A 24,473-nucleotide genomic window follows, 5' to 3' on the forward strand; every position below is an offset into this window, starting at 1 on the left:
ACTGCCATGTTGTGCTTAAACCACTTAATACTGCCTTAATACTGCCTTAATACCCTTAATACGCACTATACACATCTACAAGCTGTAAAAAAAAAATAAAATAAATAAAAAATAATTTTGCCTTTGATTAGTGAACTTCCGGTAGATAAGCATGGCTGCCATCTAGTGGGCTCTTCCACACATTACAGCTTAATAAAAATCAATCGGTTTTTATTGAGGTTTTTGAAGTCCTGGAGAAAACAGGAGTCCTAAGAAACCATGCATTCTAATATTTTTTTTCATTCTTGTTTTCTTCTGATCCCAAAATATCAAGACCATTTTCTCAACATAAAATGTGTTGATGCTGCCTCTAGAACGTGCTCTCCTGCTGAATACACGGTCGTGATCACAAGAATCCTATAACATGCAGGTTTCAGATATAATGAGATTCTGAGTGGAGAACAAAATGGCCAGGAAACAAAACCACCACTAGACAATGAGTTCTCCCAAACAAATGACAGGTCTGATCGTGGACTTAAGGACAATATGTAGAAATTCCTTTAAAACCATGACCCTTGTATCAGACACACAGAGAAACCACAGAGGGTCCACCAAACTCTGCATTGCATTGAGTTCCAGTGATCTGGTGGTTTTCTGTGTGAAGATTTGCAGTGGGTGTGAAGGAGAGCAGCTGGTTAGTGGAACTGAAGATCTGAAACAGAGTTTGAGTCAGTGAACATCTTTTCATGAATGAGAGAAAATGAAAGACGAGAGAGAAACTTTCTTCTGCAGAATAGTGCAACCTGCTGTTCTGGATCCAAGTGCAGCACGAATTGTTTTGAATTTAATGACAATTTTTTTCAATTCATTTGACCCAATTAAAACATCAACAATGAAGAAATGGTTCGGTCCGTTGAAGGGGTGCGTTAAATTTTAATCAAATAGTTTTTAAACCCAGCTTTAGAAACTTCTTGGGTTAGGAACTCACTTTCTTCATTTCTTAATGAAATCTCCAGACCTTTAAGTGCAGAATTCATCCACAATCCAAACCCAGATTAAATATGCAGATTATAAATCAGAATTTCATAGCAGATCGGTCGAGGCCCGGGTTACCAACAACCACCACAGGTATCGTTTACCAACAGGGTACTGGTGGAAATTGTGCTGCTGTTGGCGGAAGGAGGAGAAGGAGAGGAGGAAGACGTCTACAGAGATGGCAGGGAAAGGAGAAGTGGAGGAGAGTGGAGGTTCGGGTTGGTACTTTAAATGTTGGTACTATGACTGGTAAAGGGGAGCTGATATGATGGATGAGGTGTTTAAACTGTTCTATCATGGTGTGGATGGAAAGAGAAATGGTGTAGGGGGGATTCTGAAGGAAGAGTACAGTAAGAGTGTAGTGGAGGTGAAGAGATAAAGTGATGAACGTTAAGCTGGAAGTTGAAGGGATGATGATAAACGTCATCAGTGTTTGGAGACGTCATCAACGTTTTGGAGACAAGGTGAGATTGAGATGGTTTGGACATGCAGAGGAGGGACATGGGGTATATCAGTAGGAGAATGCTGAGGATGGAGACACCAGGAAGGAGGAAAAGAGGAAGACCAAGGAGGAGGTTTATGGATGTGGTGAGGGAAGACATGCAGGTAGTTGGTGTGAAAGAGGCAGATGTAGAGGACAGGGGGGTATGGAGACGGATGATCCGCTGTGGCGCCCCCTAATGGGAGCGGCCGAAAGAAGATGTAAAAACTCCTGGTCACTTCAGGACGTTCTATCAGAAGGTAAGGTTAATTTAGAGACAGTTATTCAACTATAGCACATGAAATAAAGCATAAAATATATTTTTCGATTATTTTCATGTCTGTCTCTCACAAAGATCTTGGGATTATCCCGGCTACGGGAAGGCAGAGGGATGGATAGATGGTCAGTAGATGTATAGATGGTGAGCAAGGATCAGTTCCTTCTATGCTGTGATGAACAACTTTTTATTACATGATTACATTGACCTGTACACAGTACTGTACACATTTCCAACAAAAATAAATTAATAAAGAAAGAAAAATGAAGTCCACTAGTTTTGTCCCTGGAATGAACCCTGAATTGATTTTTCTGTCTATGACATTTAAACACTTTACACACAATTAAATCACGATCATAAAAAATTAAATCAAATACATTCATGTCATCTACTAAAGATGATTTCTCTCAGACTCGGTTCAGCATTCAGTCTGCTGTTCGGATACAAATATCTCGTGTTTCGGTTTCAAACAGAACCAGAAGTTAGTCGTTTTCATTTTCCTGATCCAGGTAAGATCTTGTGTGGAACATTTCTGAGGAAATATTTAATAAAGAGATCAAAACCTGATATTTCTGCTACTGGAGTTACAGCAGGAAACAGAAATACAGATATTTTTAGACCTAAAAAAAAAAAAAAAAAATTAAAGAATTTTTTTTAAGTACAAATTTAACAATTTACATCAAAAAAGAAAAATAAAAGCAAAAGACACAAAAGTCAAAGTAAATCAAAATAAAGTATTTAATAAAATACACACACTTAATTAAATTATCATAAAGTAAAAAAAAAATATATATAATAATTTTAATTAAATAAACACAAAGGCTTTGAGGAAACACAAACATAAAAACAAAAATAGAAGAAATAATTAACTAAATACAGCTGCTTCAACAAACACATATATAGAGTTTAAATAACAAATAAATATTAAATATATACCGCTACTCAAATAATGCCCTCACTGAACTTTAAATAAAAAATAGAAAAGTTATATATAGTAGTAGTAACTATATATAGCCACCTAAATTATACATAAATTAAAATAATACAAAAAAATCTTTTAACTATACAGCAACTAAAAAAAAAAAAAACTACTTACTTTAAATTAAAAAAAATTAAAAAACAATTGAATTACCTTTTTATAACCACTTTAATGATTCAATACAAAAAAAAAAGAAACTATATAAAGCTACTTCATCGATGTTGGGAACTGAATTTAAATGACAATTAAATAATAATTAAATTAAATAATTAAATAAAATTGTTTCAAATCCGATTCTCTTATTTCCATACACACTTTACTTCTGTATACATTACAAAAAAACCCAAACAATAAATGGTGTAAGTGTTTTTAGCAAACACTTCTGCGATGTTTGAAATAATTAATTCGTCCTCTAAACTTTTTGTGCATTTTAAAATGTAAAAGTTTCTGTAAACCCTCTGGACCAAAATATAATGCACTCAAATAAACCTTATATATACACATTTAACACCAAAATAATATATTTTGAATAAAAAGGGAATAAAAGACAAGTGCTACAGGACGTTTCAGATGATCTCTAGATGTGCAAAATGAACTCTTCATCATCATCATCATCCGTTGTATAAAATTAAATTTGCATAATACGAGGTAAATCATTATAACTTTTATCATGAGAGTTTATTGTACTTTTGCCTTTCGTATTGGACTCTGACGTCATTCATACGACCTTGCCATGAATTTCTGTCTTAAAAGAAATCCTGTAATTCAGACGTGTAAATAAGATGAATAATTCTATTATACTCTATTATATTATATATGGTACAAATCAGGATAGTAAAGTCCAAGGCATTCTAAAGGTGTTTTCTAACAGTATTTGAAGTACAGGAGACGCAGAGGAAAGGAGCGAGGGATGATTTCTAACGATCCCACAGAGCCGAGTCGTCATCTGCACGGATTCATGTTGTTTGTCTGCTGTGATGTGAACGTCTGCAGTTTCGTTTGTTTTTTCATTTTTTTTCTCTTTAATAAACTCGGACGTTTCCCCACTCCACCAGGTACTGGACCTTTCCGTCCGGCGTGACACGTCTGGCCAGGATCCTCACCGCCTCGCCTCCACCCCAGCCTCGATTCGCCGTGTGCCCTTCCAAGTTCACTCCGTTGGGGTAGGGGGCGACGTCGTGCAGGAACAGAGATGGGCATTGCTCAAACCTCTGCCCTGGCGGGTGAGGGGACGACATGGAGAAAGGGAGACAGGGAGCAGGAAGTCGACACGGGTCCTCGGCACTGTCAGTGGTGAAATATAGACTTTATTGAGCTTCGTAAGAACTTGAAATGGTGAATACTGTGATTTTGATCAATGGCTTAAAGCACAAGATTAATTTAATGAAGCGGAGAAGGAAATAGAACAAAGAAACTGCACCAGGAGATAACTCCAACAGCTTCATTATTTATAGAGATACAGCACAGACTGAAAAAAGTTGTGATGGGGCCAGCAAAGTCTGGAAAATGTACATGTTATTGACCTTAAACATTTGAAGAAACATTTTGAAGCTGATGAAGTTAATTGACAGCAGGTCAGTAGGAAAATTGGGTATAAATAGTGTAACTTAGAAAAGCAAAATCTCAGAAGTAAAGATGAGCTTCACCAATCTGTGAAAGATTTTGTCTACAAACTGTGAAACAATTTCAGAAAGTTTGTCAACATTTAATTACAAAACATTTGAATATCTCATTATTTGCAGATCGTAATATCACATGAAAAAATCAATCAATGCACGTGATCTTCGGGGCCAAAGAACAACAAATGCTTTTAATCAGAAAAGGTCTTTTTTTCACGGAAGGCGTTGCATATTTAAGCACAACAATGCTAACTACATACAGCATCTTTTACACCTGCACAACTTTGTAGTAGAAGAGTCTGGGTGCTGAACTGGACTGTATGCCGTCTCGACCTTTCAGCATTTGAAAACCTTTGGTTCATGAAATGAAAAAAACACAACAAAGGAAACCCAGAACTGTTGAGCAGCTAGAATCCTGTATCAGACACATATTGGACAACATTCTTCTCCTAAAACATTAGCAACTGGTCACCTCAGTTCCCAGATGTATACGGACAGAAGACGTGATCCTACCCAGTGGTAAACAAGCCTTGTCCTAACTTTTTTGAGACGTGTTTCAGCCATCAATTTCAAAACATTTTTAAAATGGTATATATTCTCAATTTAAACATCTGATGTGTTTTCTAGGGTTAGGGTTTTAGAATTAGGGTTTGTTTGCACTGTACATACACACCTGTAGTGATGCAGAGTTCGAGGCAGACCCTGAGATCCGTTATACGATGGGTGATACAGAGGTAGCATTCTCTTAGGGGGAGACCTGTTTATAGACATACAAATAAAACACTGAAATCATCCCCAAACTATTCTCAAAATTCTCAGAACCATATAACACTCAATTTGAATTTTTACTTCTTTTTTTTTTTTAAATGGCCGTAGTCTACACCACTGAGCATCAGTACTAACCCCAGTGCTAACTCCTCCTCGGATTTTCGAGAGTTGTACACGTTTGCACCGTTCACGCACCCGTGACAACACGGCACCAGGTTGATCTGGTTAGCAGGTGGGCACGGCTGGAGAGGAAAGAAAAGCAGTGAGAATAACATATGCTAATACATATGCTAATGCTGCTCTGATACTAGCGTTTGCCCACATCAGTCAGACTGCTAGTCAAATAGTCGGAACGTTAGTCCAGGCTAGCATGCTAGCTGTCTTTCCTTTTAGTAGATTTGTGTCTTCAAATATCTTTAGACATGAGTTCAGTCATAAAGAACGTGCCCCACAATTGTATGCTAACATGACAACGAATTTTAGCTTGTACAGAAAAGCTAATACCAGTCACGCTAATTGTTGCCTACATCTATTTTTATTTTATTTTATAGATTTAATAGATGACGTGCTGGGACTGATGGGTAATGAAGTTCTGCACCTTTCGTGATACTATTTCGGTTTGGAATCACTTTGTGTCCTTGTATCCTCTTGTCCTCTTGTCTTTCTGTCTCCATGTACTCTTATGCTCTTGTCGTTCTGTCTTTCTCTCTGTCTGTCATCCTCTCCTCCTCCTATTTTCCTGGCATCCTATCTTAATGTCCTTCTGTCCTCCTATCTTTGTGCTCTCCTCTCCTTCTGACTTCCTTTCCTATTATCTTCCTGTTTTCTTGTCCTCATGTCCTCTTTTTATTTCTGCTCAGGCATATGATTTAAGTGTTCTACAGCTCTACCGAACGTGCTGATGACGCTCTAGCTCTCCTGTCCGTGTGCCAGCTCCACCTGGTCGAGCTTTAATCGCCTCTAAAGAGCGTCTGGAACGAATCCCAGATCCCACAGAATCTAATTTCTCTAAAACCACAGCATTAAAATTGTCCATGTATTAAAGAGAGACACGTTGTACTTGTTCCTAAACGTTTAAAGCTACGTTTAACATCGCGGAATACAACAGTTACATTCATTATAGTATCTTCCAACCCTTGAAATGCAGATCTTCATGAAACTGGCTTTGTGCTCTTTGTGTTGTGCTGGAACAGGTTTGGGTCTCAAAAGTTCAAGTGAAGGAAAGATTTTATGCTCCTGCATCCCATGATGTCCGATACAATTGTGTGTTTGATAATGAAGTTGGAAGAGAAACCATATATGGAAGGGGAAAGTTTGGGAAAATCGTCCCAATACTTTTGCCCCTTTACAGGGAGTAGTAGTGCAAACTGCTGCAAAAGGAATTGAATGAAACCCGGAGCAGATTTCGGGTGGACATTATAGACAGAAATGCTGACCTGCTGAAGTGTCTCGACGATGCGCCGTTTTGATTTGCGAGACTCCGAGGCTGCGGTTCGTCTCTGGCATGGCAGTGACAGCGGGCTGCAGAGCAAATCATATATACACACACACACACACACACACACACACACATGCTGAAACATCTCTCAGTCGCCTGAATGAGGTTTGTTTTTTCTTGAAGACGCTTCTTATAAACGTTTAAATGCTTTTTTTGAATGGACAGATTAAGAAAGTGAATCTCAACTTTACAGAAATAATGAGTAGAAGAAGCTCTGCATAAAACACATTGTGTGTGTGTGTGTGTGTGTGTGTGTGTGTGTGTGTGTGTGTGTGTGTGTGTGTGTGTGTGTATGTATGTGTGCATGTGTCTGTGTATGTGTGTGTGTGTGTGTGTGTGTGTGTGTGTGTGTGTGTGTGTGTGTGTGTGTGTGTGTGTGTGTGAGTGAGACAGTAAGCCAGTGTGTGACCTTTGCACTGACCTTTTGCGGTGCGTGATGTTTATGGGCTGCTCGGTGATGAGGGGTGAGGAATCGGATGACAGTGGGGGCGGAGCTCGAACCTGAAGCCCGAAAAGACACTTCTTCTTCTTGATCTCTTTCCCCGAGACGAACCTGGATCAGGTGATTTTCCCGACAGAGATCGGACACGATCGGAGTGTAAATAAGGTAAAAAAACATATCTCAGGACTCTCTGGTTAGACGGCAGTGTGGTGTGTCTCACCTGTCCTTGTGGGAGTTTAACGCGTTGAGCAGATTGTGGCAGCGATCCTGCTTCGGCGTTTCTGACAACTAACACACACACAAACTATATATAATATAACATAAAATCTAATCAAATCTAATCTAATATATCAGAATACATTAAAATAAAGTAGAAATCACTGTTATTTTTAAATACTTTGACTGTACCACAGTTGTTTATTTCATACTATTTGCACAAAATGGTGCAAAAAACTAAAAACATCAAACCACAAATCCAAACTAGATGAGGAACAGAACATCCTTCTGGAACAGTTATAGAGTGTGTCATTGTTCAGCCAGACCTCAGACACAGACGTATGCAATAATGTCCTGATTTTTTGAGTACGAGTGTGAAGTGACTTATAGTCCAGAAAATGTAGTGTAAATCATATCAGACACGTCATCTCCAAACGTGTTCACGTTACCGTTCCTAAAAGCAAAGAATCCCAGTTCTCATTGGTGAAGGCCATAATTTCATGATCGAAATCGAAATATTTTCTCTTGCAGCACAGCGACAGATGATACAACACCAAATGGGCCAAATCTACCCTGGAAAGATGGAAGGAAATCACCAAAAATCCTCACACTTACACAGGAAAAAAAAAATTTGTTAATGCGTTGATCGTTGATATTCTGAAAGAAGATCTTACCAGGTCATAGGAAGTCTCTGAATGGTCTCAGGTCCATTCGTACACACCGAACACTGGAAGTGATAAAACCTAAAAAAAAAAAAGAAAAAAGAAAAGCATGTACAGTAAAATGTCAAAAGTGTGAAAGTAATGTAGCATGAGGCTAACCTGTCTCCATATAGCAGAGGTTTGGTCAGGCACTGAGTGCAGGCTTCATGAAACCACTGGCCACAACCACCACACTGCAACATCTTCAAGTTCCACCTCATGACAGGACAAAAACGGATTACTCAATTACTCAAACAGCAATCTACATTTATTATCGAATGTTTCATCATGGTTACCTACCGAGCTAGCTGTTAGATGCGTGTTACAAAAATTCACTAAAGGATGTATTATTTGAAATGCTAGCTTGCTAGTTTGCTAGTTAGCATACTTAGGTTTAGTAGCCATTCAGGTTTACCAACATGCTAGCTAACAGTTGAAGTAGCTGAGGTGACTAGCAAGCTAGCTGACGAAGTTTGTTAAAATGGTTTGCTAGAAAGCTAGTCAAATATCACACAATTATATAGTATTAATAATACTTTCCCTTCGTTTCCCCCTACGATAAATGTGTTTATTAAATTCTGGTCTACGTGGGTTGAGTATGTAAGGCAATTTTGCAGACTTTAAGGAGATATACAGTAAAAAAATGTCCCTTACTTTTCTAAATGGAAACCGTTTTGGTAAATTTACTTTAACACTTCTCCACTATTACATATTGGATTTTAGTATGCTTTTCATTTCAGCCTCTACCACATCCTGAGGACCTACTACTAACAGCTTTTATTAAGAAATTTAATTATAATGCATATATCTGACCTCCCCAAATAATTATAAAACTTTTATCTTATTTTTACTATTAAAAAAAAAGAGGAAGAAAAATATTTATTGTATTGTTGTTTATGTTACTGCACAAAAAATAAATAATTGGGGGAAAAAAATATGGTGTTAATAATTAGTTACTAGCGCACTTGAATATGCTATGCTAGCAGTCAGCTAGTCAATTTTTCAAATGTGTCGCTAGCACCTAAGTGCCACTAAATTAAGCGAGTTACATAGTTATTTTCAGGTAATAATGTTTAGTATTTTGCATATGGAACCTGATTGGCTCTTGTGTTTTATGATGCAATAACGCTCTCCCTTTCCATGTTCCCCAAATAAAACAAGACTCACTCTCCAGGTCCAGCGCAGTAGCAGTAACACTGTTGCTGATTGGTCAGATGCTGGGCATCCCAGTCCAGAGTGGAAAGCTGGTAGGGCAACCTCGACTTCATCAGTTGCATGAGTCGAGCGAAACGCCCTCGTTTTAAGGCTCCGCCCCTCTGTGATCAAACACAGTCGGTCAGATCGTTCTTGAAGTTCCAGCATTCAAATGAAATCAACACATTCTACTTCCTTCCAGGCTGAATTTAGGAAAAAGTCTGGAATGTGTGCAAGTGTGAAATGCAAGAAGTGACAGACAGATTAAAGAACTCGCAGCCTAATAGCATGCAGAGAAGCGTAAGTAATTCATCAGCAGAGACAAAAGTAAAGATCTGCATCAAAGGTGGAACTTGACGGGAATTTTGGCTCCAGACCTTGGTGGCGACGGCGAAGACGCACTGGCGGCAGATCCACGAGTCGCAGTCCACCTCGGGGTCGATGGCCGGAGTGTGACACTGAGCATGATAACCTGGGGGAAGAAACCCGCTTCTGATTTCCAATTCATTTGAAGTTGAGTGCAAAAGTTTGTGTACCATTAGGACAAAATCCAGAAATCAAAGAGGTTTGAAGATACTACAAGCAAAAATTTGCAAATGTAGGCCTCATCTAATTAAATATGCATATATGTGCATATTTTATTATGTTGAGAAAAACTGGGTCGAGTCGTATTGGATAAAATATATAAAAAGGAATAAGCTCAAGAAAAGTACCATTTTATGTATTTTTAAATATAAAATCATAAATCTAACACTTGCTATCGCTTTCCGACATTTTTTTTCTGTAATAAGCTTCTGAATAAGGATGAGCACTAAAATGCTAAATTTCATTAATACAGCTCCTGTAGAAATGTTTTTTATTGTTTTTGTCTTAAAATATATCACATTGAAATTTTTTGACAGAATATATTTTTTTAAACTGTTAACGTGTATCACAGTGACACATGGTTTGACATATACATTAGGAAACAAGCTTTTCAGGGATATGTCACATCATGTGATTGTGAAATGGGTGAAAGTTTTTTAAAGGTGCAGACTTCAGCGCTGTTTGCGAGCAGATGGAAATAAAATGCTGAAATATGCATAATAATGCTGAATCGTTTATATTTTTGTTTCCACAGTTTAAATAAAATAAATAAAAATTCACATAAAAAAAAAAAAAAAAAAAAAAAAAAAGAAGTCGGACACGGCGGGTGTCCCAATACTTATGGTCATACAGTGTATTATTTAAGTATTAATAATTTTGTTGAATGAAAAAAACAAGGTCATAAACAGAGAATTAGTGTTTGTATAAATATTAACTTGATGTAAAAAAAGGTTAATAATTAATAACTAATGGTTCTGCGTTATATTTGACCCCCTGAATTCACAGCGTATTATTCAGTAGCTACAGAAATGATCATTGGAAAGGAGATTTATTCATAATAATTCTCATGATTTTTTACATCTTAATCAATTGTTTTGTCAATAAAGGCAATTTTATGAATAAAAAAAAAGAAGTTTACTTACTATGGCGGCATTTCAGACACGTTATGAGAGGTTCTTTCAGAGGAGGGCCGTCACAGACACAACACACTTCCTCTCCACTCGCTGAGACTGAGAGAGTCACAGAGAGAGAAGAAGAGGAGGAGAGAGAAAAAAAGGAGAGACAGAAGTGATAGAGAGACAGAAAGAAACAAAGAGAAAGAGGACAAAGGAGAGAAAAACAGAGGAGAGAGAGAGAGAGAGAGAGAGAGAGAGAGAGAGAGAGAGAGAGAGAGAGAGAGAGAGAGAGAGAGAGAGAGAGAGAGAGAGAGAGAGAGAGAGGAGGAATAGGAAGTGTCACACTTAAGAAGTGTCCCCTTGTCCTCTACATCTGCCTCCTTCAAACCAACCACCTGCATGTCTTCCCTCACCACATCCATAAACCTCCTCCTTGGTCTTCCTCTTTTCCTCCATCCTGGCACCTCCATCCTCAGCATTCTCCTACTGATATACCCCATGTCCCTTCTCTGTACATGTCCAAACCATCTCAATAGCTCCTCTCTCACTTCGTCTTCTAAAAGTCCTTCCTGCACAGTCCCTCTAATAAACTCATTTCTAGTCCTGTCCATCCTCATCAGGAACAATGAAAATCACAGCTCCACCTCCTGTCAATGTCAATGTCTCTAAACCATACAGCATAGCAGGTCTCACCACCGTCAAATACACAATAATACATTATAATACATCATAATACATTATAATACACTATAATACACTTCATGATCAGTATCTGCATTCTGTATATGAGCTCATCGACCAAATCATTAAAAGATCGCATGAATAATGTCATTATTTATTAACCATCTCTCATAAAGTTATGGCAAGAAAAACCTACATATAGTTTTCATTGTACGTTATTAATATCGAGGTCTCCAGCGTCCAGCGTGACGTCCTGCAGGTGAGGGACTTACATGACTGAATGTCTTTCCTGAGGACCCAGAACTCGGAATTATCCTCGAACCTGACCAAGCAGCACTGTTTCACGACGTCTACCTGAGAAACAGAGCAGGGATTAACGCGTACGCTGGGTTTCAGCATTACCAGAATACCAAAATGTGATACATCTCACTCTTTTGACGTTGCCGAGATATAAAAGTCCGTCGCTCCATCGCGCTAAGACGTCTTCTCCTTCAGTGACTACGCCCATCCTGAGGGAGAAGGTGGACACCAGTGGGTCAAGAAACAACCACACACACACACACACACACACACACAACTAACAAGTTAACAGTCCAGAGGAAGCCGTAAGCGCAAGAAAGAACTTTTCTGAGACGTTGGAAATCAAGTCCAGATTTTCGGTTCTGTCCCAGATGGAAGCCTCAGGTTTACTTATAGGATTCCCAATCATATAAAACACACACAGGTGACAACATTTCCATCCACGATGTTGCACTTCGTATTATTGGTGCTGTCGCCAACACCTCGTCCTTCACTCACATCAAAACGTGAGATTTTTATCAAAAGTCTAAAAGTCCTGAACAAAGCCAAAGCTGCTGAATAAACGGAATAAATCTAATCTGCTCTGGATAAGGGCGTCTGCAAAATGCATTCAATATTAATAAAACCCCACTTTATACATATATAAATGATATATTTTAATTATCATATTTTATTAGATGTTTTAATTTAAATTAGTATAACATTTAATTATAGATTTTATTTAAAGTAATTAAAGAAACTAGTGAACTAGTCAATAATAAAAATATTAATAATAATAATAATTAATGAACAATATATAATAATAATACAATTATTAATAATAATAATAATAATAATAATAATTAATAAAAAATATAATAATAATAATAATACAATTAATAACAATAATAATAATAATAATAATAGTAGTAACAGAAAATTGAGAAAGTATATATATATATATATATATATATATATATATATATATATATAAAATAAATATTAGAAATAATTAATTCAATAAAAAAAGTCAAGTAAATGTCATGTGCCAGCAGAATCATGATTAATCGTGAGGTGAAGCCCAGGTGAAGAATATGAGTGTGTACAGGATCAGGATCAGGATCAGGATCAGGATCAGGATCAGGATCAGGCCTGAAAATCGTGTAATGGTGAGTTTCAGATCTTAGTTCCAAAAATTTTTTTAATCAAAGAATGAACACAGGAAATAAGAGTGAATATGTAGAGGGCAGACTTTTAACCTGAAAAACTGTTTTCTTGCGTTTACACCACAAAAAACTGCCAGAGATTGCAATTAGATTCTCTCAACAAATGCTCCAATGTTGCATCACGTTGCAAGAAAAGACAAAAGAACTCTTCTGTCCTGAACTGTTGCAACTGGAGACTCTGTCCACAATTTGTACCTATTTATCAATAAGAACGTCAATAAATGGAATAACAAACAAGAAGTTTGGTGTTTCTATTATGCTGAGATTCAACCTTCTAAACTATTCAACAGGTTTCCAGATGTTGGACGTGGGAGCTCTCAGGTCATGTAGGACCAGTCACTGTATTTCACTCTTCCTGGACATTGAGATGCTACAGCTCAGTTTGTCCCAATGATTAGATGTTGTTTGATACACAACATGTCAGATTTTTCTCTGTCTTCATTTGTTTAGATCCAGAAATGTATTATTTTTCAGGTTAGACGAAAAACTGATAATCTTGGATAATCAGGAATGTGACAGGAACTCTGAATTTCGTCTTGATCCCATGTAGAAGACTTGCAGAGCGAGAGAAGCCCCTTTATCTCTTCACCACATCAGAAATGATTTTTAATCCGAGCGTCTGCTGTACAAGTCGCTGTGAATGAGCTGTTACTATAGAAACGATAATGTATCGGAAAGAGCATAAACGTTCTAAATAAGCTGTGATATGAAGCTGCACCACTGCTCTTCTGATCATCACAATCATCAACCTGACAGTGCCGTGGTGTACGATGACGAAAGACACCTGAAGACTACATTGTATTGTCTTTACAGTAACTCTTCTGGATGTGTTCTGCTCCAACAGAACGTTTAAGATTTATTTCCCTCAGATCTGCACACACACACACACACACACACACACACAAAGTGGAGGACATGGAAGACCTCACATACTCGGACAAAAAACGAGAAGCATCATAAGCACGGGTGTGCAGTTTCTCAGCTGCACCTGAGGGCATTCTGTAGAAGTTTTGTTGAGAAGAAAGTGGAGGAAAGTTGTGCACTTGTGCCCTGAGAGTCTTGAGAAAGACTCTGTGTGTGTGTGTGTGTGTGTGTGTGTGTGTGTGTGTGTGTGTGTGTGTGTGTGTGTGTGTGTGTGCGCGTGCATGGCGACAGGACGGTGTTTGAATGATCAGCATCATTCAGCACTGAGCAGCTGCACTGAGGCAATCAGCTATGCAGTGGCACACATGATCAAACGCATTCATCCTTATGCAACAGCCTATTGTAGTGCACTCGGCTCACAGGGCCGTCATAACGCGTCATTATCATCTACATGCAGATTTTTACCCCCCCCCCAAAAAAATAGATAAGTCAATTATTTTAGGATTGAAAGATGGATGAAAGGGATTTGCGTCTGATCCGTGCATGCGACTCTGGACTCATTCGCGCGACAACACGCACAATTAATTAATAAAGCAAAAAAAAAAAAAAATTAAGAAATAAAGACAGGGAAATAATTGAAAAGATACAGAGCTCTGCACAGCTGGGCGAAAAAGGGCTCGCGAGCTAACCTGGAAAGTCGCGCGTGGGTCACCGAGCCCGGCGCGCGAGCTTGACACGGAAACGTCCGACCTTTTTCCCGCTGGGTTTTTTTTTTCTTTTCTTTTTTTTTTCTTTCTCCGCCGCGCCTCGCAATTACCGTGTCGGCGGCGGGTACGGGATTGATAGGATGGACGCACACGCACAGGGCACACGTGCGCGCGTGCTTGCGGGCGTGCGCGCGCGTGTGCAAAAAAAAAATAAAAAAATTACCGAGAAAAAAAAAAAAAAAAAAACCGTGGACGCGTCGGTGTCGGTCAGTGACCGGTTGCGCGCTCCTCGCTCCGTCCGTGGGTGTCGCCGCCGGCCGTCCTGCGCGAGCCCCGTTCCGTCATGTTCCCAAGCGTGGGTTTTTTTTCTTTTCTTTTCTTTTTTTCTTTTCTTTTTTTTGTCCCCCGCTGACGGTGTTAAACGCCGCCGCTGTCAGAGCCGCCGTGGCCCGCCAGAGACGCCATCATCTCCGCCTCTCCCTGTCTTGCGACTTGTTGTGACGCAGACATAAAACACGGAGAGCGATAACGGAGTGGGAGGGAGAGCGACGGCCCCAAGTGTGTGTGTGTGTGTGTGTGTGTGTGTATGAGTGTGAACACCTTCATCACATCTGTACAGCGACCCGCTGATGCCGGAGGCGTGTCGCGGGTTTAAAAGAGAGAGAGAGCTCCGGTCCTTTACAGCCGCGCGCACGCCTCCGCGCACTTGTGTGTGTGTGTGTGTGTGTGTGTGTGCGCGAGCTCTCACTGTCGCCCTCCACTAATTAGCTAAAGTTTCGGACTGTCCTAATTGGCTGGAGCCGAGTGGAGCACGTGGGACTTGTAGGGAGAAGTGTTTATATTGCTGAAGTGTTTCCTTTTATAATAATAATAATAATAATAATAATAATAATAATAATAATAATAATAATGATGATGATAATAATAACAACTAATAAGTTGTTATTATTATTATTATTATTATTATTATTATTATTATTTGATCATATTTGCTTTAATAATGGTTATTTGAATAATTTTATATTCTGCATAGAATAATTTTTTATGCAAAATAATATTTATTTATTTATTTATTTATTTATTTATTTATTTATTTATTTATTCAAAAAGAAAGACCAGGTAAGGAGTGTATTTATGATTTTATGATAAATAATGTCAATACATCTTGAATAAAAATATATTATTATTATTATTGTTGTTGTTCTTATTATTTATGTGCTGTTTATCATAATTACATTCATTATATTATATTGTTTTATATATTATATAGATCATCAGAACTGACATATTGTTTATTATGATGCAAATTTGCATAATGTGTTATTTTATTTACCGTCATTAATAAGCAGCAGATTTACGTTCCCGAATGTAGGCGTAGAAAAAGGTGTGTATTGTGTCGGAAATGTTCCGTCACTGTGTGTTGAAAGTGTGTGTTGTATGAGAGATGCACCAGACTGTCCAGACACCGCGAGCTTTAGCGACACAATCCTGTAATAAATCCCTGATAAAAGCTCTGCGCCTCTCACTACTCAAATCCTGTCATTCACTGATCTTCCTGCTGTGATATTCAAAATGGCCTCTGGGCAGCAGGAGAGTCAGTTCTCTCACTGCACACTAGAGGGCGTGATCACTACACTTCCTCTGAGGAACCTGCTTTTCCTTAAACCCCATGCCGGCCGTTTTATCTTCAGCATTTTACCCTGAAGAATCTTATCACTATGTTATTAGAGGAAGTGTAGAACCTGTTAGATGAACTGTAGAACCTGTAAGAGGAACTGTAGAGGAACTGTTGAACCTGTTATATGAACTGTAGAACCTGTAAGAGGAACTGTAGAGGAACTGTAGAACCTGTTAGATGAACTGTAGAACCTGTAAGAGGAACTGTAGAGGAACTGTAGAACCTTTTAGAAAAACTGTAGAGCCTGTTAGAGGAACTATATAGGAACTGTAGAGCCTGTTAGAGGAAATGTGGAACCTGTAAGAGGAACTGTAGAGCCTGTTAGAGGAACTGTAGAACCTGTTATATGAACTGTAGAACCTGCTAGAGAAACTGTAGAACCTGTAAGAAGAACTGTAGAGGAATTGTGGAACCTGTTAGAAGAACTGTAGAACCTGTAAGAGAAACTGTAGAACCTGTAAGAGGAACTGTGGAAACTGTTAGAAGAACTGTAGAACCTGTTAGATGAACTGTGAAACCTCCTAGAAGAACTGTAGAACCTGTAAGAGGAACTGTAGAGGAACTGTAGAGCCTGTTAGAGGAACTGTAGAACCTGTTATATGAACTGTAGAACCTGCTAGAGAAACTGTAGAACCTGTAAGAAGAACTGTAGAGGAATTGTGGAACCTGTTAGAAGAACTGTAGAACCTGTTAGAGAAACTGTAGAGGAACTGTAGAGCCTGTTAGAGGAACTGTAGAACCTGTTATATGAACTGTAGAACCTGCTAGAGAAACTGTAGAACCTGTAAGAAGAACTGTAAAGGAATTGTGGAACCTGTTAGAAGAACTGTAGAACCTGTTAAAGAAACTGTAGAACCTGTAAGAGGAACTGTGGAAACTGTTAGAAGAACTGTAGAACCTGTTAGATGAACTGTGAAACCTCCTAGAAGAACTGTAGAACCTGTAAGAGGAACTGTAGAGCCTGTTAGAGGAACTGTAGAACCTGTTATATGAACTGTAGAACCTGCTAGAGAAACTGTAGAACCTGTAAGAAGAACTGTAGAGGAATTGTGGAACCTGTTAGAAGAACTGTGGAACCTGTTAGAGAAACTGTAGAACCTGTAAGAGGAACTGTGGAAACTGTTAGAAGAACTGTAGAACCTGTTAGATGAACTGTGAAACCACTTAGAAGAACTGTAGAACCTGTAAGAGGAACTGTGGGACCTGTTACCTGCTGCCCTCAAGGAGACCCCCATACATGCGGAAACATGTGATAAGGTGCCCTCTAGGTGGCGCTATATACCTAGAAAACATCTCAACGTGCTGCAGCAATACGTTAGAACACGTTTCTGAAGTGCTTTTGGTGTTTTTAGACATTAGAAAAGACATCACAATGCCCTCTAGGATGTCTCGATGTGTTAGAAAGCATGTTAAAGTGTCCCTTTATATAGAAATCATGTTGATTTGTTCCTCTATGTTGATCCTACATATAAAAAACATGTTAAAGTGCTCACTAAAGTGTGTCCCTATGTGCCAGAAAAGAATCCCCTCTAGGGTGTTGGTTAAAATAGAAAACATGTTGAAGTGTAATTTATAAAATGACACACTGCTGCTGTAATTACTGAAGTATTGGAGGAACCGAACACACTGTTGCTGGGGATTTACAGGGTTCTTTATCCTGTTTGTAAATATGAACAGTATCTTCCGGTTCCACCCTCCATTATAAGCAGTGAAAAGATCTGCACCACTGCTCGCTGTGAAACTTGTTTATAGAGATTTTCATAACCTTTAAAAGCAATAAGATGCTTGAAGACAAGCCGTGATGTCAGAAGTACAATAGCAGGCCGGGCCTGAAAGGGTTTTGTATAATGTTGGTAAACCGGCCTGTCATGAAGTCAGACAAGGGCTTTGGTTGTGAGTGTGAAGTGTCTCAGAAAAGTTAGAAAATTCAATAAGGTTTTAAATAATCGATTGGTTTCTTTAGTTCATTTTAGTTTTCACTGTGTTTTTACTCCAAATGTTATTCCAGATGGTGCTGAAATGAAGGATTAACACACAACAAGAAGGCCTGATCTTCACGCTGGATTGAGGTAAGAACTCAATAAGGAGGTTATGTATTAAAAAAAAAAGAAAAAACTCCAATAATTTGTTATTCTTTTAAGGTTTCCATAAAAACTTGTTTACAATGCATGAATTTTAGCATATAAAATGTCAAAAATGCATCATTCGTTTTTAAATATCTTTATATAGAGAAGAAATCAAGAAGAAAACTAGGGTTTCCCATGTGGTTATTTGAGTCTAAACTCCATATGAAAGCCAGTTGTGTTTTTTTCTGCTCCTCATGTTGCGTCACATCATGTGGTGTAACACACAGAAAAACACCAGTTTGTTTGCGCTGTGATTAACCGCTATTACAGCTCTCTATAACGTTATAATTCATAATAACGCACAGAAGTCCGTGCCGCTGATGACCACAACCAAACCACACATTTTTGATGCGTAAAAAGTCTTCACGAAGAATAAGTAAAAATTTTGTCCTGCGATTATTTTTTAGGTAAATATGATATCGTGGAACCGCGATACTTCTTAAGTCTCGGTTATCATACCGTGGACATTTCAAACCGTAACGCACGCAGCGCTCATTTTGCGGCCGGTACCGAGCGCGCAGGAGCCGGAAGCGCTCCGTCACCATAGCAGCCTGGAGGGCGTGTGTGTGTGTGTGTGTGTGTGTGTCCTGTTTAACACGACGTTCACTTCTCCGCTGCAGACGCACGATAACTCACCACCAGCCGATCAGGAGGTTGGAGATATGCAGCCTCAGAGTCAGGGCTGAAATAAAGTAACATCTTATGGACTCAGTGCTTCCACACTAGCAGGTATTTCTTCTCTCTTCTCTTCTTCCTTTTTCTGCTTGGACTTTATTGACATTACAGGCAGCCTGCTGTAGCAGTGATCATGGAGTGATGCCTTCACTTTTTTTTTAAATAATAGAAATGATTTATTGCTGATTTTGAGGAAGTTTCAGACATGTTGAAGATATCACCCTGCCATAAAAGCAGGAACCTGTGTGAGCCTGCAAAGAGGATATTAGATTCACTTGGGGTGTGAACTACAGTAACTTAGGATACACACTTGTGCTGCCAAATCATGCATGAATGCTTGCAAACAGGAAGACATGAGGAACAGACCGTGTTATGTGTTGAAATAAGTCAGAAATGTTCTTTAACAGACGTACAGGTTTATAGAGTGTTGTGTCAGTACCTGTCACAAGCAAACAAAAGCCTAATGAATGTATATAGTGTGTGGTCATGATCCCAGGAGAGAACTCTGCGTCCTTATCTCGCTGGACGATCCGTATCTGCACCGTAATCAAAATGCCACAGCAGGAAGTAGGGAAAGACAAGGAGGAGTCGGAATTCAAATTATGAATTCGCTGACCGCCGTAGGGAAATGGAAATCTTGTAAACAAATGATCCACGATGCCCCGTTGGCTTAACACGCACGAGCTAAGCTCTCCTGACTGACCATTGTGTGTGTGTTTCTGTGGCACAGCTGCTAGCACCATGCTCCACCGCAATATGAGGACAGCCGGGGTGGAGCTGCCAGAGGTCGGGTCAAAAGATGTCCCTCTCATCGGATACCGTTCCCTCAAACCGGATGCTGGCGATCCTCCTGCTCAGTGCCCGAAGCAGACAGATATCAGAGAACGTACCTCCTCTCAGGTGAGACACACATGTCTATCATCCAGGATGTTCCTTCTTCTCATCAACATCATCATCATGATTATTAGTCATCTTGCAAGACACTGAGTTTGGTGTCCACAGATTAGAAGAGTCCACAATTAGTCCACAATTAAAGCGGCGGTTCGTAACCTTTCAGTGTGATGTTTGCTGAATTTAAAGACATTTTAATACAATGAGAAAGTGATCACATGCCATCTATTGGAACTGCGTACATGCCGTATTTGTTTCCTTTTATGGAAAAATCAGGCAGAGCCTGACCAACAGGGTACAGGGCTGGGGGGCAGAGATTTCACGTGGTTTCTAACACCAAGGATACACCAGCAGATTAGACACAAATACTTGATCACACTCTCAGCTTGTGACTCTTGTGTCTCTGTGACGTTCATGTGATTTCTTTCGAAACAAAGTGCACATGTATCATCACTGAGGGACAGAAACGCCTGCTTTAATGTATTTATTTATTACATGTATAAAAAAACACGAAGCAGCTTACAGTGAAAACGAGATGATCGCTATATCAGGACTTGAAGTCACGCTATAACCACATCCAGAGTATTTTTAAAAAAGTGACATTACCACAGGTTCAGAAAAAAACTTCCCACAGTTCACAAACTGCTCCCTTCATTTGTTGCAACAGAAACTCCGTTGCCAGGTTTCAGAAAAGCCTCAGGGACACCTTGCACTTCCAGAGGGAGCACAGGAATTTCCAAGTGTACTTTCCGAGAATGATCGAGAACCATATAGAACACAGTCCAGCCCGTTGTTAGCTTCCATGCTTCAGAAACCTAACAGGATTTTTTTTCTCCAATATGCCATCCGTTGCCTCTTTTCTTTAATGGCTTTATGCTGTAATGAGCCTTGAGCGAGCTAAGCTGCTCCTTCTGCTCACAGCCCAGCTGCTGGGTTCTCATGCAAACTCTGGATCAATGTGATAACCCTAAAAAAACAGCGATATCATGGAATAAGCGAAAATGTGCTGATAATATCCGTTATATTCAGGTCCGGTTTTACACACAGAAAACAGAAAAGATGACTTCGCAATGCTAAGTTATTGTTCAGAATGTTTCTAAGAAATAAATAGAATAAAAAAAAAAATGAATAAAGTAGAACCCGCAAGTTTTTTTCTAAAGTGTAAGTTGTACTGCTTAGAACCGACCTGGAAATGTAAAAAAAATTAGCTTGTACTTTTATTTGCATATATTAATAGCGTAAAAAAATCCAATGCGAAAATGCTAACAAACGGTAAAGATTGTACGTTTTTTTTTTAAACGTGGCTCACAAAGTCAAAGGAAGCTTTCACATTACGCTTCAAAGATCTAACAACAGCTCCCCAGAGAACCTCAGTCATATCAATGTTAGCTAGCTGAGACATAGCCATTGATGCTTGCACTGAAAAGAGAATAAAGACTTGTCAGGAACATCAACATTCACCTCAGACGTGTGTGTTAATGACACAAAAAAACCCGCTCTTCATGACTGTAATTCCGTGACGTTTCCCACTGTGTTGAAAAAGAATGACAAGCAAGTGATAATGTCACAATAGCGGACTCTTTACACGTGTCTGTGTAAAATCTTGGTGATTTTTAGGACTTTAAAACCATGTTGTGGTGCAAAGGTTCAAGTAAACATGGCTCGATGTGGAAGAATTAGCCGTTAGCAAAGAATCCTATTTCAAAGTGTATATACTTTTATAATTAAACTAATAAGAACCCTGTGGTACGTATTGATGCCAGGATTTATATCTTTATTGTGTTCTTAAACCGTGACCTACTGTATTTACGAATGATTCGTGATATATTTCTTTTTTTGTAGAACTTCATTCTGTATAATTAGCATGTAAGGCTGTAAGCATAAAAAATATAAAGTCTCTCTAACTTCAGAAAAGAGCAGTTCTGGGTTCGCGTCTCTGTAGTCCTTCGCTGCTCAGAGCTCTTTAACACTTTGATTCTACAACCTAAAAAAAGAAGTCACACTAACTCGGTGCGGTGACATTGCCACGGCCATTTCCCGTCTGTCGGGTCACGTGACTGTGCCTCGTGGGTCTGTAGCGACGGACTCAGGCGTGGAATACAGAGGCTCTTTTGTGAGCAGCGTACTCAGATGACACAGTCAGAGACTCGAACAGTGAACACACTGATACTGTATCCGGCACCACAGCGCAGACCTTTAAATAAAAACTCCAGAGCAGATGTATAAGTTTAAAGTGCACGTCTAGAGCTCTTTTGGTTTGGCTAAAAACAGGCCACTGATGACCTAGATGGGCTTGCAGCGTGTTTTTGGCTTTCGTGTCACCATCAGAGTGCGCAATTCTGGTAAATGAAATGATGTCAGAGGAAAGGGCATTGCAGGAACTTTATTAGAGGCTGATTTAACGGACGTCCTTCAGAAAATGTCCTTCGGTGGTGGTCATTATTCCAGACACGTCTGCCAGAGCACCGGGTTGTGTGTATGCATTATTAGGTTCAAACTATTGACGGCTTTGTACTGTATAATTACTTACTTTTTAAATCAGGAAAAAGGAATCGGCTTCATTAAGTTTAATTATTAACGATTTATAAATAGTATTTATTTTGAAAGGATCAAATTGAGAAATAAAGTTACCATTAGAATGGAGAAAGTTGTCATTAAAGCACAATATATATTTAATATTTACTTTTTCTACTTGATTTTTTTAGTAACTTCCAAAGGTACTGATAATAATAATAATAATAATAATTGTAAGAGTTCTTTTTTTATTCCAAACCAGCAGAATGTCTCAACATTATTTTTAATTTGCATATACACAGAAAAAAAACATTACCCAGCTCCATATCCAGCATGATAATGTAGTAATGTAATATCTTAATCAGCGTTTCTTGCCATTAATAAATAATACAACGATCTTTAGAGATGATTAACTTTCATTACAGACTTATTAGCGTGTATTAGCTTATTAGCAGTTTTAACCTTTGACCCTACACCTTATGTTCAATGCTTCATGTACAATTTCGAGGTGTTTTTTCATCACCATGTTGCATCTCTTTGTTTTTCCCCCAAAACTGAGGCCTCACGGTATTTTAAATGCAAATCTGGGATTAAATATTAAAGAATGTGGTCGCAAAAAACCCCGGATCAGGATTTAGGGATTCGTGGAGTGAGAAACTTGGACTAGAAAAACCAGGGAAAAGTTGAGAGTGAGAACAAAGCAAAGCAAAACTTTAAGAAACAGGAAGCAAGACAATGAGGATGGATTCATGGAGGGATGGAGAGAGGATCTGCAAATAGACATCTGTGGTGTTCAAAACACTCCTAAAGTAGTGTGCATGACTGTGCTATGAGTGTGTGTGAGTGAGAGAGAGAGAGAGAGAGAGAGAGAGAGAGAGAGAGAGAGAGAGGGGGGGGGGGGGGGAGGAGGGAAAATGGGCAGCATGACACAACAACATGTCCTGTTTCCTGTGTTTGTCCACAATTTATTATGCACTTCCTGTAACCTGGGGCAGACAGCACAAGGCCGTTTCAACACTGTGGGACTCTTATTCAAGGTGAAATCCACCATACAAGCCAATAAATAAGCAAACAAACAAACAATGTCAAATCAGCTGCAAACAGAAGGGTCTTGTCACTTTTTAATGACAGTGATTAAAGCTATAATGAATAATGAATGCAGTCTAATCCTGTCTGCATGAAACTGGTTTGATATGTGATCTGAAAAGTTCATTCATTACAACACGTGAGATTATTGGATGATCACGGCTCATAAATCCTCTATATGTACCTGTGTATTAGATTTGTATTTGTGTATTTGTAGCCCCGCCCCTAATTCACGATCGCTAAAAAAGTCATTTGAATCAAATCTTTTCAAATCGTTTGTTCAGTTAAACGACTCGTTCTGATTCATTTAATGAACGTGCTCCTCAGTTGTGCAGCCTGATCAAGTCTGATGGATATCGTGGAGGATATTTTTTCATTTCAGACGTGCTTCTGGCTTTTTTTTTTTTTTTGCCATTGTGTTTGGAGAATGTGCATTTAAAACGGCTGATACCATTCAGCGTGGGGGCGGGGAGTATTCAGGCTCCACTACTGTTCTGTTAGCATACAATAGACGACGAAGAAGTACAGAGAAACATCAGAAGGACCATTAAAGTTCAGCTGCAAGGTTGTAACTAAGTAATAAAAAAAATACACTCAAAAGTGTATATATTAAATCTAATTAAGGGCCTTCCTATATTATAAAACCCTTCCCTTAAAAAATAGTTATTATTAATCTAAAAGTTTCTTTAGTGTACCTTGACATTAATGCGGTTTGAGCCTGTCCTCATCATCTCCATCCACAACCTTCATGATTGTTAGCAGCCCATGCAGGTCCTTGTGTATGATTCGATGTTGATCATCCAGGCACAATAAATTTTCACAAATAAAAAGTGAATTAAAGAAGAGCAAAACAATGAAATCTAAAATCAGGACAAGAAGGGAAAGAGCATACTCGATACAGTACAACTCCAACAACAAAACGTGTCCCTGTTTAGAGAAACCGGTATAATAATATACTGTAAACTTCTCCAAAATCACACGATACAGTAGGACATGGACACGAACTCAAGGCTGGAGACCTCAGAGTGAAACCTACACCTCTGTGTGGGTCTCGACAGCCTTTTATTGGTCTCCTG

The 24,473-nt window shown here is 38.9% G+C and overlaps 2 protein-coding genes across 6 annotated transcripts in view; one reads left to right on the forward strand and one right to left on the reverse strand.

Moving 5' to 3' along the window:
• Nucleotides 1-1,940: 1,940 nt before the first annotated feature.
• phf1 (PHD finger protein 1) lies at nt 1,941-14,899 on the reverse strand. 2 transcript variants are annotated; one of them, XM_083529700.1, is made up of 16 exons: nt 14,410-14,538; nt 11,782-11,860; nt 11,624-11,705; nt 10,698-10,784; nt 9,567-9,661; nt 9,163-9,311; nt 8,116-8,211; nt 7,969-8,037; nt 7,744-7,867; nt 7,299-7,366; nt 7,058-7,189; nt 6,575-6,659; nt 5,274-5,380; nt 5,044-5,127; nt 2,865-4,035; nt 1,941-2,826 (listed from the first exon to the last, which is right to left on the reverse strand). In XM_083529700.1, the coding sequence occupies exons 2-15, from the start codon at nt 11,857-11,859 to the stop codon at nt 3,774-3,776; spliced, it is 1,518 nt and encodes a 505-aa protein (XP_083385826.1). In that variant the 5' UTR covers nt 11,860; nt 14,410-14,538; the 3' UTR covers nt 1,941-2,826; nt 2,865-3,773. The 2 variants fall into 2 exon arrangements, with proteins under 2 accessions (XP_083385826.1, XP_083385825.1); XM_083529699.1 differs by having other exon boundaries at nt 1,941-4,035; nt 14,410-14,899.
• The window catches only part of rgl2 (ral guanine nucleotide dissociation stimulator-like 2), a 28,758-nt gene continuing 18,500 nt past the window's right edge, over nt 14,216-24,473 (forward strand). The window contains exons 1-4 of one of the 4 annotated variants that reach the window (XM_083529692.1): nt 14,216-14,985; nt 18,114-18,174; nt 18,852-18,960; nt 19,637-19,806. In XM_083529692.1, coding sequence (XP_083385818.1) covers nt 19,648-19,806 — 159 coding nt within the window. In that variant the 5' untranslated portion in view covers nt 14,216-14,985; nt 18,114-18,174; nt 18,852-18,960; nt 19,637-19,647. Of the gene's footprint in view, nt 14,986-17,808; nt 18,175-18,792; nt 18,961-19,636; nt 19,807-24,473 lie in introns of those variants that run through there. The other 3 variants (XM_083529691.1, XM_083529690.1, XM_083529689.1) reach the window with 3 other exon arrangements.

The sequence above is a fragment of the Silurus aristotelis genome (genome assembly GCF_946808225.1).
Source record: "Silurus aristotelis genome assembly, chromosome: 25".
Lineage (NCBI taxonomy): Eukaryota > Metazoa > Chordata > Actinopteri > Siluriformes > Siluridae > Silurus > Silurus aristotelis.